Here is a 17,813-nt window from a genome sequence, read left to right on the forward strand (position 1 = left end):
AGAGTCCTGAAGACATTGTTTCTCTACCTGGATCTAGCTGTTCTTGAGGCTGGAACCATTTCATTTTTTTTTCTTTTGCCTCAGTTAGATTCAAATGAGTTTCAATAACTTGTAAGAAAGAGTTCTGAATGCAGTATCCCAAATTCCAGAGTTTCAGAAGTTGCTCCTGTGGTCAGACATAAGCAAACTAAATAATCAACAGAGCCCATTATCTACCTTAGAGCTTGCTGGAGAAGTAAACCAGTTAATAAGAGTTGTTGAGTCATGCCATTTAACTTAGACTAGATTTTCTTTTTGGTAGCACAAATTTTACTGTCACAGGATTGTTGTGGAGCTTAAACAAGTCAAAATATAGAAAAAGGGCAATGTAAATATGTTCACTGTATGTAAAACAATGTATATTATAATTGTGAGGTATTATTTGATTTGGCAAATGCGTGTTTCCTTTTCCCTTCTACAGACATGCTGAGAATATGTTGTTCTTCAAATGTGGAGACACTGCTACAAGATAAGGTCCCTCCAAAGGAAAAATTTTCCAGGAACAGAAGTTAACATGTAAATTAATATAATGAATGTTAATTATGCATCTGGTGATAAGCCAAGTGATTTTACCAGTGTTACATTATTTAATCTTATTATATGCCATTTTTATCGTACAGAATTGGAAACAGGTTTAGAGCAGCGGTTCTCTACCTGGGGTGCCTTTCCCCCCAGGGGACAACTGGCAATGTCTGGAAACATTTTTGATTATCCCAATGGGGTGGGTGCTACTGGCATCCAGAGGGTAGAGGCCAGGGAGGCTGCATAACATTGTACAATGCACAAGACAGCCCCCCACGACAAAGAATTGTCTGGCCCAAAATGTTGACAGTACTGCGAAACTCTAGCTCAGAGAGAAGTCAGCCAACCTGGCTAAGGAACTCACACTCTTAACCACTACTCTCTACTGTCTCCACCGGGGACACATGGGCTCACACATGCACTCACACATGCACATGCTCTCAGAGGCTGGAGTGGGTGTTCAGCATTATAGTTCTTCCAGTTCCTGAAGTTCCCTGTTTAGACCCCACTAACAGCAAAGCAGGGCTGGGGCTTCTTTGCAGATCAGTAAAAACAAAACAAAACAAAACACTGGCTAGATCCAGGGAGGTGTCTGTGAGAGTGCCACTTCACCTTTGAGGAGTGCAGGCAGTGGAACAGAAACAGGATTTGACATTATTGCCTTCTTTGTGCAGTGCCAAGGAAACATCAGTCTGGCATGTCTTCCTGAAATCTACGCCACTAACCTTGTTCCAGATGAGGACAGGGGTTGGGATTCCGATGACCTCGCAGCTTAAGTACACCTGGGCTCCCGTAACATTCCAGATGTCCTTGGGGGGCGTCACAATGGAAGGCCCTACATGAGAGGGTACAAAGCCAAGCACATCTTTTAAACAGTCGTTAACACTAGTCAGCCTCCTAGGAAGCAAGTGCTTGATTATGTTTATGAGGTTGCCACTCCTGTGGATTATTTGAAGCAAACAGTCCCTGGCCACTAGCATGATCTTAAGCTGTGCTTTGGGAACGCACAAATCTAAGCAAACAAAAACAATTAGGAAGAAAAATTTGTTGTTTGTAAATTTTTCTCCTCCCCTAAACCATGTTCAAATGAGTTTTAATTCACCAGCTGTTGTGTATTATGTAGAGCTTTTCCACTTAATAGAGGGAAATTTTAGTTTCAATATGTTTAATGTTTTTCTTTCTTTCTTTCTTTTTGTTACCAGTATTCCTATTTTGGGGGAATGGGCAACACCAACTATTACTTGGATAATTAAAAAATAGTCTATGAAGAAATTTGAAAATGTACGGAGTACCCAGGAAAGATGGATGTCCTTGCCTTAAGAAGCTCAGACCCATAAGAGGACAAGTCAGCGGTAATGAGGAAGGATAGTAACTTTCTCCAAGGAGAAAAATGTGGAGTGCCGTGTGCCTGGGGGAGTGAAAGGAGATACCTTTGAAAAGAAGTGGACTGGTTATCAAGGAAGATGGTGGAAAGGTCCTTCCCAGAACAGGCTGGGGGAGGTAGCAGGTCTAACAGAGAAGAAGCAGTTACAGGTCTCTTGTGTTTGAGTAAAGCTCACAAAGACAGGACTCTTTTCCAGGATTCCCAGTCATGGGCAGGTGCCATTGGTAAGTGGGTGGACAGGTGGGGAGAACACCTGTCAAGTCACAGGTATGGGACCAAATCAAGGAGAGCCCATAATTACACCTCTCCCCATGTCCCCAGTTCCAAAACAACATCCCAAGTCCTTTATCATATGTCCCTATGGTAAGGAGGTCATTACTTAGAATCAGTAACAATGGCATGCATCCTATATATTTTTAAAATTGTGGTAACAGATATATTACATAAAATTCCCCATTTTAATCACTTGCAATTATACAATTCCATGGTATTAATTACATTCACAATTGTTCTGCTTTGAAATGACATATGTACCCTAAAAAAAGTCATGTTTTAATCCTAATCCCATTTTGTAAAGGCAGCTGTTTCTTCTAATCCCTATTCAGTATTGAATGTTCGAAACTGTAATCAGATCATTTCCCTGGAGATGTGATTTAATCAAGAGTGGTTGTTAAACAGGATTAGGTGGAGACATGTCTCCACCCATGCGGGTGGGTCTTGATTAGTTTACTGGACTCTTATAAAAGAGGAAACATTTTGGAGAATGGGGGGGATTCGGAGAGAGCAGAGAATGCTGCGGCACCACGAAGAAGAGAGTCCATGAGCCAGTGATCTTTGGAGATGAAGAAGGAAAATGCCTCCTGGGTAGCTTCATAAAACCAGAAGCCAGGAGAGAAAGCTAGCAGATGATGCTGTGCTGGCCATGTGCCCTTTCAGCTGAGAGAGTAACCCTGACTATGTTCGCTATGTGCCTTCTCACTTGAGGGAGAAACCTGAAACTTCATCGGCCATCTTGAATCGAGGTATCTTTATCTGGATGCCTTTGATTGGACATTTCTATAGACTTGCTTTAATTAGGACATTGTCTTAGCCTTAGAACTCTAAAATAGCAACTTATTAAATTCCCCTTTTAAAAAGCCATTCTGTTCCTGGTATATTGCATTCTATCAAACTAGAACAGATTTTGGTACCTGAGGAGTGGGGTGCTGCTACGGTTTGCAAATATCAAACATGTTGGAATGACTTCTTTTTTTTTTTTTATAATTTTTTATTTTATTTTTTAAATACCAAAAAACACCAAATAAATGCAAACATTCCTATTTTGATCATTCTGTTCTACATATATAATCACTAATTCAGAATATCATCACATAGTTGCATATCTATCATCATGATCATTTCTTGGAACATTTGTACCTATTCAGAAAAAGAAATCAAATGAAAACAGAAAAAAATTTATACATAACATACCCCTTATTCCCTTTTATTGATCACTAGCATTTCAAATAAATTTATTTTAACATTTGTTCCCCCTATTATTTATTTTTATTCTGTATGTTCTACTCATCTGTTGACAAGGGTAGATAAAATGAGCATCAGACGCAAGGTTTTCACAATCACACAGTCACATTGTGAAAGCTGTATCATTATACAATCATCTTCAAGAAACATGGCTACTGGAACACAGCTCTACATTTTCAGACAAGTTCCCTCCAGCCTCTCCATTACATCTTTTTTAAAAAAATTTTTTATTAATTAAAAAAAATTACAAGAAACAAACATTCCCAACACATACACTCAGCAATTCACAATATCATCACATAGTTGCATATTCATCATCATGATCATTTCCCAGAACATTAGCATCAATGGAATGACTTTTTAAATGGATAAGGGGAAGATTCTGGAAGAGTTGTGAGAAGCTTGATAGAGAAGGCCTAGAATGCTTTGAAGAGACTGTTGATAGAAATGTGGACTCTAAAGATACTTCTGATAAAGCCTTAGACAGAAATGAGGCACGTGTTATTATAGACTGGAAGGAAGATGAGCCTTGTTTTAAAATGGCAGATAATCTGGCAAAATCAACTAGTGGCTTTGGCTGGAAGGCACATTTTAAAAGCCATGGACCTGGATATTTAGCAGAAGAGATTTCCAAATTAAATGTCAGAAAGAGCAGCCTGGTTTCTCCTCGCAGCTTATAGTGAAATGTGACAGGAGACAGGTAAGCTGAGAACTGAACTCGTGGGTACAAAGAAACCAGAAGTTGATGTTCTGGAAAATTCTGGGCTTCCAGGAAGGGAGATTCCAGAGAATAGTGCTCCATGTAAGGATTTGGCCAGATGTGGAACCAGTCAGCCATTTCAGAGAAAGCCAGGATCGGACATGGAGTTATCCAGGAAGGATTTGTGGAAATTCCTTATGTCTGATGGGCATGATCCAAAGCTACTGCATAGAAAGCCAACCACAGTGCTGTGGGACCTGTATAAACAGAGCCACTACTAGTCTGGATTGAGGGGTTCAGAGAAGGGACGCATTGGAGGTAAAATAACTTCAGAGGCAAAACCATGGAGGCTGAGGTCTGAAGTGAAGAAGCCTCTGGTCAGGAGAGCAGACCCACCCAAGCCCATGGGGAGGGTGAGTTTGTCCGAAAGGCAGAGAATGGGCCTTCCACCTTGTTGCAGTGGAAGAGTCATGCCACCGCAGGCCTTGGAGAGGGTGAAGCACATTCCTTGGGGTTTGGGGAGAGCCTGGCTGCCACCCCTTGGAGGGGTTGAGCATGTGCCCTGGAGATGGCAGAGAGCCCGGGTGCGGCCCCAATGCTTGGAGAGGGTGGAGCCGAGAAAAGGTGGTCTCCCCAATATCCCCCAAGGTTGCATTCAGAGAGAGGCAGATCTCTGTGTAGGACCTTGGAAAGGGTGGGACTGCCGCTGTCTAAAACCCCAAAGATAAATGACTCTCAGACTTCAAAATCTAATGGACTTTGCCCTGCAGGTTTTCGAAACTGTATGGGGTCTGGTAACCCCTGTGTTCCTTCCTTCCTATGGAAATGTGTATATGTATCTCATGACTGTTCCTCCTTTGTATGTCGGCAGCAAATAACTTGTTATGAGTTTTCAAAGGTCCAGAGACAGAGGAGAATTTGCCTGAGCACAGACCATGCTTTTACCTAACTCTGATGAGACTTTGTACTGGTTTTAACCTTGTATTGTATTTGATTGTTACTGGTTTTAACCTTGTATTATATTTGATTGTTTCTTGAAGAAAACTTTGAAGTTTTCTGATGTTGTCATGGAATTAATGTTTTTTTTTTGTTTGTTTATGGGGAAAACATGTCTTTTTTAGGGTCCAGAGGGTGGAATGTGCTGGTTTGAAATGATGTATGTACCCTAGAAAAGCCATGTTTTAATCCTAATCCCATTTTGTAAAGGCAGCCATTTCTTCTAATCCCTATTCAGTATTGAATGTTCGAAACTGTAATTAGATCATCTCCCCGGAGATGTGATTTAATCAAGAGTGGCTGCTAAACTGGATTAGGTGGAGACACATCTCCACCTATTCAGGTGGGTCTTGATTAGTTTATTGGACTCTTATAAAAGAGGAAACATTTCAGAGAATGGGGGAGATTTGAAGAGAGCAGAGAATACTGCGGCACCACGAAGGAGAGTTCATGAGCCAGTGATCTTTGGAGATGAAGAAGGAAAACGCCTCCTGGGGAGCTTCATAAAACCAGAAGCCAGGAGAGAAAGCTAGCAGATGACACCGTGTTTGCCATGTGCCTTTCCAGATGAGAGAGAAGCCCTGACTATGTTCCCTATGTGCCTTCTCACTTGAGAGAGAAACCCTGAACTTCATCGGCCGTCTTGAACCGAGGTATCTTTATCTGGATGCCTTTGATTGGACATTTCTATAGACTTGCTTTAATTAGGACATTGTCTCAGCCTTAGAACCGTAAAATAGCAACTTATTAAATTCCCCTTTAAAAAAAGCCATTCTGTTCCTGGTAGATTGCATTCTGGCAACTAGCAAACTAGAACAACAGTGTTTTGCTATCATCACTACCTACCACTACCAAAACTTTTCCAGCATCCCAAATAGAAACTCGATACCCATTAGGCATTAACTCCTCATTCCCTATCCTCACCCTCTGCCCCAAGTAAACTGTAAACTACTTTTGGTATCTATGAATCTAGATACCAAAAGCACATTGTAGTTATTTTATATCAGTGAGCTCATACAATATTTGCCCTTTTGCGTCTGGCTTATTTCACTCACCATGATGTCTTCAAGGTTCAACTATGTTGTTGCATGCATCAGAATGTCTTTCCTTTTTCACATCTGTGTAGGAATGTACTACATTTTGTTTATCCATTCATCCATTGACGCAGGCATGCATCCTTTCTGCTACTGAGGAAGTGTGACCCTCTCTAGCCCTGCAGTGGAAAACTATGGCCCCTGAGGCAAATCACGTTCACCACCTGATTTTTATATGGCCAGCAAGTTAAGAATGTGTTTTGTGTTTTAAAACAGAATAAAATTAAAAGGACAATATTTCATAACGTGAAAATTATATGAAATTCAAATTCCAGTATTCATAGAATGAAGTTTTTGGGAACACAGCCATGTCCGTTTGCTTATGTTGTGTCTATGGCTGTTTTTGTGCAACAATGGCAGACTAGAGCAGTTGCTACTGAGACTGTACAACCTAAAATATATTTGCCATTTGGCCCTTCACAGAAAAAGCTTGCTGATCCCTGCTCTAATCAATTGAGGGGCGACCAATGCTTAAATAAGATATTACACAAGAGTCTCAGGATTTCAATCCTTTACACATTACCCTGAGCTGAAGCCAATAAACACCCCGGATGACTCCTCGCTCAGAAATGAACACAACACTTTTGACACCAATAGATACTGAAAGAGAGTGTGTTTGCTCTTAGTGCTGTCATCTCCTGAGAAGCCAGCTCCCCAACATCTGCAGTGGGAGAGATGCATGCACCTAGTTTTTAGTGGGTAGCAATTCAAATTTCACTTTTGCTAATTCTGAATGTCAGATTTCAGCCACCAGGGGCCTTCAGAGCAACTTGGAACAGTCCACAGAGGAGTACAAGGAGAGCTGGGAGCTTGAATTTCCTGGGGTGACAGCTGCTGCTCCAGAGCCAAACTAGATCCTTACTCGATGCTCATTAATGGTTTCTTGAATGAGTGAGTTAATTATTCCTTCTGAATTTCAGACCTCTGCTGCCTTGGGTCTTCTAGCCTAGTAAAATATCTACTGCAGGATCATCTTGCTTCAGAGCCCTGGGAAAGGGACACTTGCCCCTTTAGGCCTGGAAAGTTTTCTGGCATAATCAACATTCTAAGGACACGAAGTCCCCCTTTTTGCAACAGGCTATTTCCAGAACACTATTAATTTCTTGCATCAGAAAGGAAATGACCCCAGCATGTAAGACTTTCCCACTCATCTAAAGTATCAGAAGCTGATTTTTTTTTTAATCCCTTGGGGTATTTTTATTTTTTCCCTTGCAAGAATGTGCAAAACAATCAAAGTTTTGGAAGCTCTAAATATATCCTTCCCTCCAAACCAGAGGTCTGAATAGGAAACATACATCTTGGCCAGTTTGGCTTTTCTGTGGATGTGGTGAGCAGACTATAGCTGTATTATGTATGTTTCTAGCTCTGTCTCAGACATTTCCTAATCTGTATGCAGCAATACAAAATGCTGCAAAGGACTAGGCTGGGTTCACTCCATCCCTGGCTTACTCAAGGGCCTGGCCTGGGACCCCAAGGGCTCGGACACCTCATCACCAGATCTGGCTGTACTTTGAACTACTTTCACCCACTTCTCTGTGGGCCCCCATGCTGCTCTGTCCTTCCCACACACGGGCTTGGCAGGACAACCTCAAAGCTCAGGGGATATCAAGGGATTGTTCTGAGAAGAACATAGCAGTGTTCAGAGATCTGGACGGACTTGGGAACAAAGCTGTTTCTCACGTATCAAAACCACATAAGGAATGTTTATTGTGAAGAAGTGAGTGCTTCTGCCTTGCAAAATACCATTTATTTAACTTCTTCCATCTCCTTATAGTCAGTATAGGTAGCAAAAGTTATCAATCTTTGTTAGGGGATAATCCTGGACTGCACATGGAAGAATTTCAGCCTGATTTTCTGTTGGATATTTTTTTTTTTTTTTTTTTTTTTTTTTAAAGGAAAGACAGAGAGAAGGAAGGAAGGATAGAAGGAAGGAAGGAAGGAAGAAAGGGAAACATTTTTAAACGTTTTTCTTGTTTTTATTGTATTCTGTTTCTCCGTCCTCGTTACATGGGCTGGGGCCGGGAATCGAACCGAGGTCCTCCGGCATAGCAGGCAAGCACTTTGCCCGCTGAGCCACCGCGGCCCGCCCTCTGTTGGATATTTTGAAGACATGAAATGGATTTTTCCCTAGGGCATGATTTAAAAAGAGAAGTTCTTAATTTTAATGTAGTACAATTTATAATTTTTTTTTTTTTATGGTTAATGCTTTTTGTGTTCTGTTTAAGAACCTTTTGCCTAGACCAAGGCTATAAGGGTCACCTGCTTTCTTCCATAAGCTTTACGGTTTTACATTTCACATGTAGGTTTGTGATCCATCTTGAATTAATTTTTGTATATGTTGTGATGTAGAGGTCAAGGTTCATTTTTATTTTTTTGCAAAAGGATATCCAATCGCGTCAATATTATTTGTTGAAAAGATCATCCTTTTCCTATGGAATTGTAATGGTGCCTGTGTGGTAAATCCACTGACCACACATGTGTGATTTTATTTCTAGATTTTCTATTCCGTTCCATTTGTCTAAGTGTTTATATCTTTATTTTTCTTGCAGATTATATCATTTTATTTGTGACACCAAAGTTTTGCTGCAGCAAAGGAAGTCAAAATGGAAGTACCTTCTGTGTGTCTATTCTTGTATCAATAATCACGATATAATTTAGAAATTGTGTTAAATTTAAACCATGACTGGAAAGATCCATTGTAACTATCTCCCTGCCATCTTCTTATTCCAAGAAGAAGAACATTATGGGAGGAGCAAAAAGTCTTTAAAAACGTTTGTACCCAGGAAAACTTTGAATTAAAGCCACCACCAGGCTTTATTCAAAACCAGGACAAGTCAAGACCAGGACAAATCAGGCTGTGGGTTCCTCTTTCTCTCTCCTGATGCTTAGAATACATATAAAACCTTAGGTGAATGGCCTGGGTCAACATCTGGACCATTCTAAGTTACATAAATGATTTGTCCAACTTGCTACCATGCTATCCCCAGAGTCCTACAAGATTCCCACACTACTAAAATCTGAATTATTCACTGACTCTCATTAGGCAGAGGAAAGGCCATCAGGGCCAGTCTGCTGTACATTTACAAAAAATCCCCTGGTCATTTTATTTTTAATTTTTAAAATTTTTATTAATAAAACCAATCAACATACAATATGAACATTCTTTTTTTCATTACATAGTTGTATAATCATTATGATCATTTCTTAGAACATTTGCATATTCATCATCATGATCATTTCTTAGAACACTTGTATCAATTCAGAAAAAGAAATAAAAAGAAAACAAAAAAATTCATACATATCATACCTCCCACCCCTCCGTCTCATTGATCACTAGCATTTCAATCTACTAAATTTATTTTAACATTTGTTCCCCCATTATTTATTTATTTTTAATCCATATGTTTTACTCATCTGTCCACAAGGTAGATAAAAGAAGCATCAGAACAAGGTTTTCACAATCACACAGTCACACTGCGAAAGCTATATCATTATACAATCATCTTCAAGGAACATGGCTACTGGAACACAGCTCTACATTTTCAGGCAGTTCCCTCCAGCCTCTCTGTTATGCCTTAACTAAAAAGATGATATCTATTTAATGCTTAAGAATAACCTCTCGACTCTGTTTGGAATCTCTCAGCCATTGGCACCTCACTTTGTCTCATTTCTCTCTTCCCCCTTTCGTAGAGAAGGTTTTCTCAATCCCTTGGTGCTGGGTCCCAGCTCATTCTAGGATTTCTGTCCCACACTGACTCTTGGTCATTTTAAATGTCTTCACACAAGTGTCAGATTCACTGACACAACACAAGTTTAATAAACGATATCTAAATTGGAGAAGGCTAACCCACAGAATGGCCCTTAGGATTTGATACACAGTCTCTTGCAAAGGTAAATCAGATCAATAAATTATTAGACTGACATCCAAGTGACTGCCCAACCTCCTGGAGGCAGGTGGGCTTCCCCCTGACTTTCTGTGCTGGAAGAATCCATAGGGGCTCAGCCTTTTTCTTGCTCACTTTTTTTCAGTGCTGATTCCCAACATGTCACCTACCTATTAAACTCTGTCTGGTTCTTTGCCACACATCTGGTTTGGAAATTCTCTTTAGAACACACAGAAGGAATGGAGAAAACTCCTGAAAAGCGTAGGAAGAGTTGAATTGTAGAAAGATGAGTGAAGATACATGGTGAGACTCAGTAAGGGGGCAGCTTAATGGTGACAGACAGGGACATCCGTGGAAAAGCCTCTTGTGTGGAAGAGGAGAAATGCTGGAAATGACCTGGGCTGCTAGGATGGTAGACTTACACGTGCTGCTGTCCTCTCGCCTCACTCTAGAGTCATCCCCTTACGTATTTCATTTGTAAGCAGTTTTGCCATGAATTATAAACCCTACTTGCATGTTTGTCATGCAATTCAATTCCTGAGGTTCAGTCCTACCATTTCTTTACAGAAAAACCTGAAGAAGGGGGCTCCGCTGAGTGACTATTTGCCAAGTAACTTCTCTTTCCATTCTGTTTTTCTTCTATGGCCAAAGAAGATTTAGAATTTAATTCTGTTTTAAGGATAAAGGAACATTTAGCTTACCTTGAGCTGGTTTTCAGGAAGAAAACTCAAAATCAGTCAGCAATGCCATCTAAATCATGCTTAGCATTTGGATTCCATTTAAAACAAGTCACAGAAAATTTAAATGTATAGGAGTAAACATCAGAATAGGTTTTTTTTTTTTTTTTTAATTTATTTGTTCTTGCCTGTGTTCCAGAAAAAATTTTAGGCTGCTCAAACACTGTCTAGCAAACATCCTGTACATAGAACATCTTTTCCCTGCTCCCTTCCTCCCCTTACTCACCCTGGGAAACTCCAGACAGCAAATAGGTTGTCTACAGGGCTGCTGATGGGTGGGGTAAAGAAAAGTCTATCTCAAAGCTTTCCCCACCTCAAACCCCACCATATTTTTACCATCCTATCCTATTTTCCTCTCTTAACCTTTCACAACTCAGTTAGTTCCCATTTAATCTCTTTATTATTATTATTAGTTTACCTTTTATTATGGTAACACATATATAACAAAATTTGCCATTTTAAGCATTTTTAAATGTTCAATTCATTGGCATTAATTATATTTACAATGCTGTGCTACCTTCACAACCATTCATTATCAGACCTTTTTCACTACCCCAAAACAGGAACTCTACACCCATTAAGCAATAATTTCCCATTCCCTCCCACCCCCATCCCTAGTCTTCTAATCTGCTTTCTGTCTCTATGAATTTTCTTACTTTAGATATTTCATATAAGTGGAATTATACAACATTTGTCCTTCTGTGTATGGCTCATTTCATTTAGCATAATGCTTTCAAGGTTTGTCCATGTTGTAACATGTATCAGAACTTTGTTTCTTTTTATGGCTGAATAATATTCCATTGAATATTTTTATATAAACATATATTGTCTATCTATTCATCTGCTGATGGACATTTGAGTTGTTTCCACGTTTTGGCAAGTGTGAAGAATGCTGCTATGAACACCGGTATACAACTATCTTAGTCTCTGCTCTCAATTATTTGAGGTATATACCAGAGAGGGGAATTTCTGGGTCATATGATAATCTTTGTTCAACTTTTTGAGGAATGGCCAAACTGCTTTTCTCATTCAATCTCTTTTGATTTTTTCAATCCTCTAAGTTCATTTTCTTCCTCTCATCTTTCTTATAGCTCTTTCCCAGTAACCTTAGATAGTCTTTATTTTAAAACACATTTATTAAGGGGAAAGAGGAGAAGAAAAAAGGAGAAAGAAGAGATAGAGGGCAAGGAAAAGAAAGGAAAAAAGAAAGAAAGAAAATATAACCAGATCCTAAATGAAGTTGTAGCAAGGAAAAAGAAAGTCTGAAGTTTGGAAGAAAACTAAAATTCAATCTAATTAATGTTTCACCTTAAGAGTATGGTGAAGTTAGAAGTCTCCTTCAGAATCTCCACTAAATGTCTACATTTTGCTCCTAAGTCCCTGTATGTTCTAGACAAATAACCCACAAACAGACTGCCCATTTAATTTAGGAGAATTTGAAAATAATCTAGAGATAGCTATGTTCTGAGAAATCAATAAAGATATTGAAAAGGAGGAATTGTGGATGGATGGATTTAAATTTGGAATATCAATATTTAGTTCTGAAGAGGCTAAGAAAGACAATTCTCACAAAACACAAATGATCATAAGAAAGAGGAGACCTTGAAAAGGAATTAATTTAAAACTCAATCTGCAATTAATTAGCCTGATTTTACATAAAGTTGCATAGAGAGGACAGAATTAATATTAGCTATTCTATAAAAAGCACAGAGATAATGTAAAAGAAGAATGTGAACAGCTTCCTAATCTCTTTCAGAGCACAAAGCACTCCCCAGACATGACCTGACATGTCCTTACAACAGTACTAAAGAAAAAAAAAAAAGACAAAGGATTCTTGGGGACAAAACATTTGGCCCTGTTTCATTATCCACCTTTATAGCCAAGAGACCTTGGGCAAGCCACTTAACCATTTTACAGAAGAAACCAGGGCAGGTCTGAGAATCTTCTCTTTGAGCTGGGAAGTGAGTGTACCTATTATGAATGTGTCCTAGAGCACAGATACAGGGTATCTTTGACATTCATGAAGTTCCAAGGTTGTACTGCCTGGTCCTGGAACAGTCCAACACACCTACTCACCTATATAAATGCAATGTACATGACTGTTATGGGTTGAATTGTTTTTCTTCAAAAGAAATGCTCAAGGCCTAACTCTTGGTCCTGTGAATGTGGATTTGGAAATAAGGTCTTTAAAGATGTTATTCATTAAGAAGAAGCCACACTGGATTAGGGTGGTCCTAAGCCAATACAATTGATGTCCTTATAAGAGGGGAAGAATTAGATGCAAACAGATATCTATATCTGTGATGTCAGGCAGAGATTTCTGAAGCCCAAGGATTGCCAGCAAACCACCAGAAGCTAGGAAGAGGCAAGGAAGGATTCTATTCTACAGATTTCAGACTGCTTGTCTCAGAACTGTGAAACAATCATCCTTGATGTTTTAAGCCACCCAGCTTGTGGTAGTTCGCTACAGTAGCCCTAACGAACTAATATAGTGACTTATAACAAAAAGTTCATTCTTCCAGGGATGAAAAAAAGAAAGCCCTTATAAAGTATTAGCCATTACCTAGTTAGCTAGTTTTTCAATCTGAAAAAGTTGTGTAGCAGATGCTTGGAGAGGCCATGCTTTGAAGCTAAATATACTCCATTGAGCCTGGAAAATGATCAAAAGCAAAATTCTCCTTAATGGTGGATTTCTATCCTCTGATATCACATTCAGTTCCATAGTTTTTTTCCCCCTCTTTTTTTGTCTTCCTCATTTCCCGCTGTCAATGCTTCCATTTTTACCCTACTAATACATTCTTTTTCACTTCTACCCAAATTCATTCACTGCTCCTGGCAGCCAGGTCTCCTCACCCACCATTACCTGCTCATTGCTACTTCCAGAACCTTCGCTTATGCTGATGGGCTTGCCTACTTGTAATGTCCTCCTTCTTGTCTCTTATCTATATCCTACCCTTTGTCTGAAGCTCTCAGGCCGAAATTTCATCTCCCCTTTGACATTTCTGACAGCTCCAGTCCCACTCATTTCTTCTTTGAAATCCTGTTGAGTTCTGAGTTAGTGCTGCACAGCTTAGTGCTTCGTTGTTCTCTAACATTTTTCCTCAATGAGCTGATTAAGGATGCCAGAGTCTTTATGGAGTCTTAACTGTTTGTGGGTGAAGGGCAACATAAGATTCAGAACAATATTACACGGACAGAACTGGTGGATTATTCATCATGATGTTCTCGAATCTTCCACTAGATTTTCTCTTGCCATTAGCAATGTTTCTTGGATATTCTCCACTCCCGTGGATACTCTCCAATCTCGGTATATAATCAGGGAATGCAAATTAGAACACATATCATCAAAGTAAATTCCTATGAGAAAGGTAGGTCTTCTGGGGGGAACGATCATCAATCACTCACACATCAAAAACAAAGGGCTTCTGCATCACACTAGGTTATATTTAATTGCATCATGGCTCTCATTATTAACACACCTAAGACAGCTGAGTATAAGTTGTCTTTAAGTAATGGTATATTTTCTAACTACACTCATCTTGTACGTTAATGACACAGAGGCCACGGAATAGCTTATACAGAGTATGTGCAATTCATACCAAATAAGGGGAGAAGAAGAAGGGGATATTGAAGAGAGAGCTTAGATACCACAAATGGAGATAAAGAGTTGAGACAACCTGGCAAGAATCTCTAGATTGAGATTTGATTCTGATAACACATTGAAGGGAAAAGCACTGAACAAAAGTACGAAATGGGAAAAGAATAGTAGGAAGGTACCAGGGCCAAGAGGGGGGAGGGGATGAAACAAGTGGAAACTTCCTGATATTAAATAAAGGGAAGCAGTAACTATATGGCTAATTAAAGAGCAGAGCCATCTGCCAAGGCAGGTCATTTTGGGAACTTCCAGAGAGGGGGTGATTTAGCAGCTGAATCTTGGTATGGGAAACTAGTGCAGTCTCAGGGGTATCAACTGAGGGCAGCAAGGAAAGGAGACAGCACTAAACTAGTGCTAACTCTGAAGCATCATTGACTAGAATTTAATGTCAGGGTTTCAGTTTTAATTTAAGGCAAATTCATCTGGTTATGGTAGATGCAGTTAGTCATCTGCATTTTAGTGTGAACAAAGAACTGAAAGTTTATAATGAGAGAGCCATGTCAAATATTGCAGGAGGCAAAAATCTGTAAGAATTGCTTCTTCTCCAAATATCATAATCTTTGGGGGGATGGGTTCAATACATTTAGACTGAGAACAAAATACAGGGGAGGGAGTAGACGTTAGTGAGGTCAGAGCATGGACACTGGGATTGGGAATTCATTTCTATCACTTCAGAATTATGTGACATTGCACAAGTTATTAAACTTTTGTCAGTTTACTCATCTGTGACATAGAGATAATAACATCTATGATATTAGATTATCAGAAAAATCACACCAGATACTGAAAATAGCACAGTGCCTGACATGGGGAAAACAATCAATATTACCTACCATTATTTATTTCAAAGCAGCATGTAGCACATTCTTTAAAACTGGCACTGATAGAAATTGTCTACCCAGAGAATGGAGGCATCATATCACTTGGAATTAGAGTAGTCAGGGAAAGGAGATGGCAACAGAAGCAGACATTGAAGTATGACTTCCATCAAGGAAGGGAAAAAGCAGGGACCTGCGTGAGCATTGGTGTGGAGGCCAGAAAAACAGCAGCATGCAGTTGCAACAGTGAGCACATCAATCTGGCCACAGGGAGATTAAGGAGAAAAAGGAGAAAAATTGGGATTCTGGTGTTGGGGCACAGTGGAAGGCCAAGGAGGGGGTGCTTTATGGTGTGTCTCTACATGATGGTGCGACGTGATTAAAAAGGCATTCAGCAGACGATTTTAGTGACCTTTGCAGTGGAATGGGACAGAGCAAGCATTAAGGGCCTCAATCACGGCTGTAGCAATGGGAATGGAAAGGAAAGGGACAAAATTGAGAGATGGTTCAGGAAGAACTAATCCTATCCAGGGGCTGACTGGATGTGGGGAGGAGGGGGTGAGTTAAAGGTTGACAACAGGAAGCTGGCTGCATAAGGACAGTAGCAGGGACACCCTAAGTATCCTCGATTGGAGAAGGGGGAAAGAATAGATTTGGGTTTGGATCTGCTGAATTTGAGGTAGCATCCGGACAATGAGGAGGCACTGAACCCCATGGATAAAGGGGAAACGATATAGACTAGAGAGCCCAGTGGTGCCAAAGTAAATACTTTCCAGTTTATGTTTTAGCCCTTGGATGGCTACAAGGGTGCAACAGAAGACTACCTTTCACATGGGCAGCTTCTCTGGAGGGAATTCAATCAGCTCACTGCTGACCCCCTGGCCCATCCCTACTCCACATAAGGCAGAGAAGTAGATGGGGAAGGCATTACTTTGCACCTGAGAGGAGACGATCCCATGCACTACAACCCTTGTAATAATATACACAGAACCAATGAATTACATTTCCTGACTAATCCTAGTTACCTCTGGGCTAATGAGACACCCATTTTGGCTTCGATCTTCAATTGCCCCTAATCTTCTGAGAGTATATTAACCTATCTTTTCTGCAGTAGACATCATAGGATTGTGGACGTCTTTCTCTGATGGTTGTGAATCTTGTAATGTCTCCAAATGATCATGTTTGAACTTAACCACAGAACATATATAATAAGTTGCTTCTTATAAAAACAATATCTCTTATTTGATATATTTTCTTATTCTTCTCCCCTTCCTTGCCTGGGTCCAGCACAAGAAGAAGCGAGGTACTGACCAACATGCTGAAAACAGGGCATGGTTCCCATATCACCAGTGATCCTGGTACCTGTGGTTTGGGGTCATCCTAGGAGGAACCCTGCAGCAGGTCAAGTAAATCCACTAAGGATTTAAAACCATGGTCAGATGCACAGGGGGGAGAAGTCACTCTGGCAGCTGTGGGGTGGATAGTCTAGCATGGAGGTGTGTCAGCAATATTGCCAAAGGATGAGCTAATTTATTGGGTAGAGTTCTATTGGCAAGTGGAAAACCTAAACTACCATCAAAATACCAGATTGACTGATGTTCACACAAATTAAATTAACACGAGATTTTTTTGATCTGGGTTGAGCACATGGAAGAACTGACTTATTGAAGGGAAACTCTCTAATTATATGGGTGTATCTTGTTCATGTAAACGTAGCTTTGGAAATACTTTTTTCCCCCACATCTCATGGGCCTGTCCTATCTGGACTATGACTCATCTTAAATCCAATGCATTAAAGTTTTTGGTTACTTTTTCCTACTCTGAAAGCACTGAATTGGGTGGGGAAGTTTCCACAGGAAGGGACTTATGGCCAAACCATGTGGATGGCCATAACTGATTCTGGGATTCCTCGAAGCCTGGACAGTGAGTTCCCCAAGGACACTTCATTTCAAGTCCCTGCTCACTCTCTCTAGGCTACACAGGCACACAGTGCCAGGCATCCTCAGGTTTCAGGAAGTGTCTCCTGTACTGAGTTGTAGGGGAATTCTTTCTGAGCCTAAAAGCTCACTCACCCTCAATGTTTAATGCTTAATATCACTCTACAGACCTTCTGCTGACTTAACATAGGTTTGCCATCTGAGCAATCTCAAAGAAACAGATGTTCTTGAACGCTGTTCCTGGGTAGAAGGATGTGGCGGGCTCCCAAGAGGCCCTTCAACTTTAGGATGGTTGGACTTGTCAAACAATGCTTACAACATTTTAGAAAGTTGAAGAGAGCTGAGGCCTGAATTCCCAGGAAGTTCTGGGAAGTTACTATAATGGGACTAATTCTGCGTTCCTTGTCCACTCAGATAACCCCAGACTCTAGGGCGCTTGGGTCTTTTCTTTTAAACTTTTTTTTTTGTATAATATAACATATATACAAAGCAAAGAAAGAAAAAAGCAATAGTTTTCAAAGCACTC

General features: G+C 40.1%; 1 protein-coding gene across 1 annotated transcript in view; it reads right to left on the minus strand.

The window, feature by feature from the left end:
* Positions 1 to 17,813, minus strand: part of IGFBP7 (insulin like growth factor binding protein 7) — a 74,303-nt gene that overhangs the window by 6,110 nt on the left and 50,380 nt on the right. The window contains exon 2 of the mRNA XM_077136973.1: positions 1,287 to 1,396. Within this exon, the coding sequence (XP_076993088.1) occupies positions 1,287 to 1,396 (110 nt within the window). The remainder of the gene's footprint in view (positions 1 to 1,286; positions 1,397 to 17,813) is intronic.

The sequence above is a fragment of the Tamandua tetradactyla genome, chromosome 19, assembly GCF_023851605.1.
Source record: "Tamandua tetradactyla isolate mTamTet1 chromosome 19, mTamTet1.pri, whole genome shotgun sequence".
NCBI classification, from domain to species: Eukaryota; Metazoa; Chordata; class Mammalia; order Pilosa; family Myrmecophagidae; genus Tamandua; species Tamandua tetradactyla.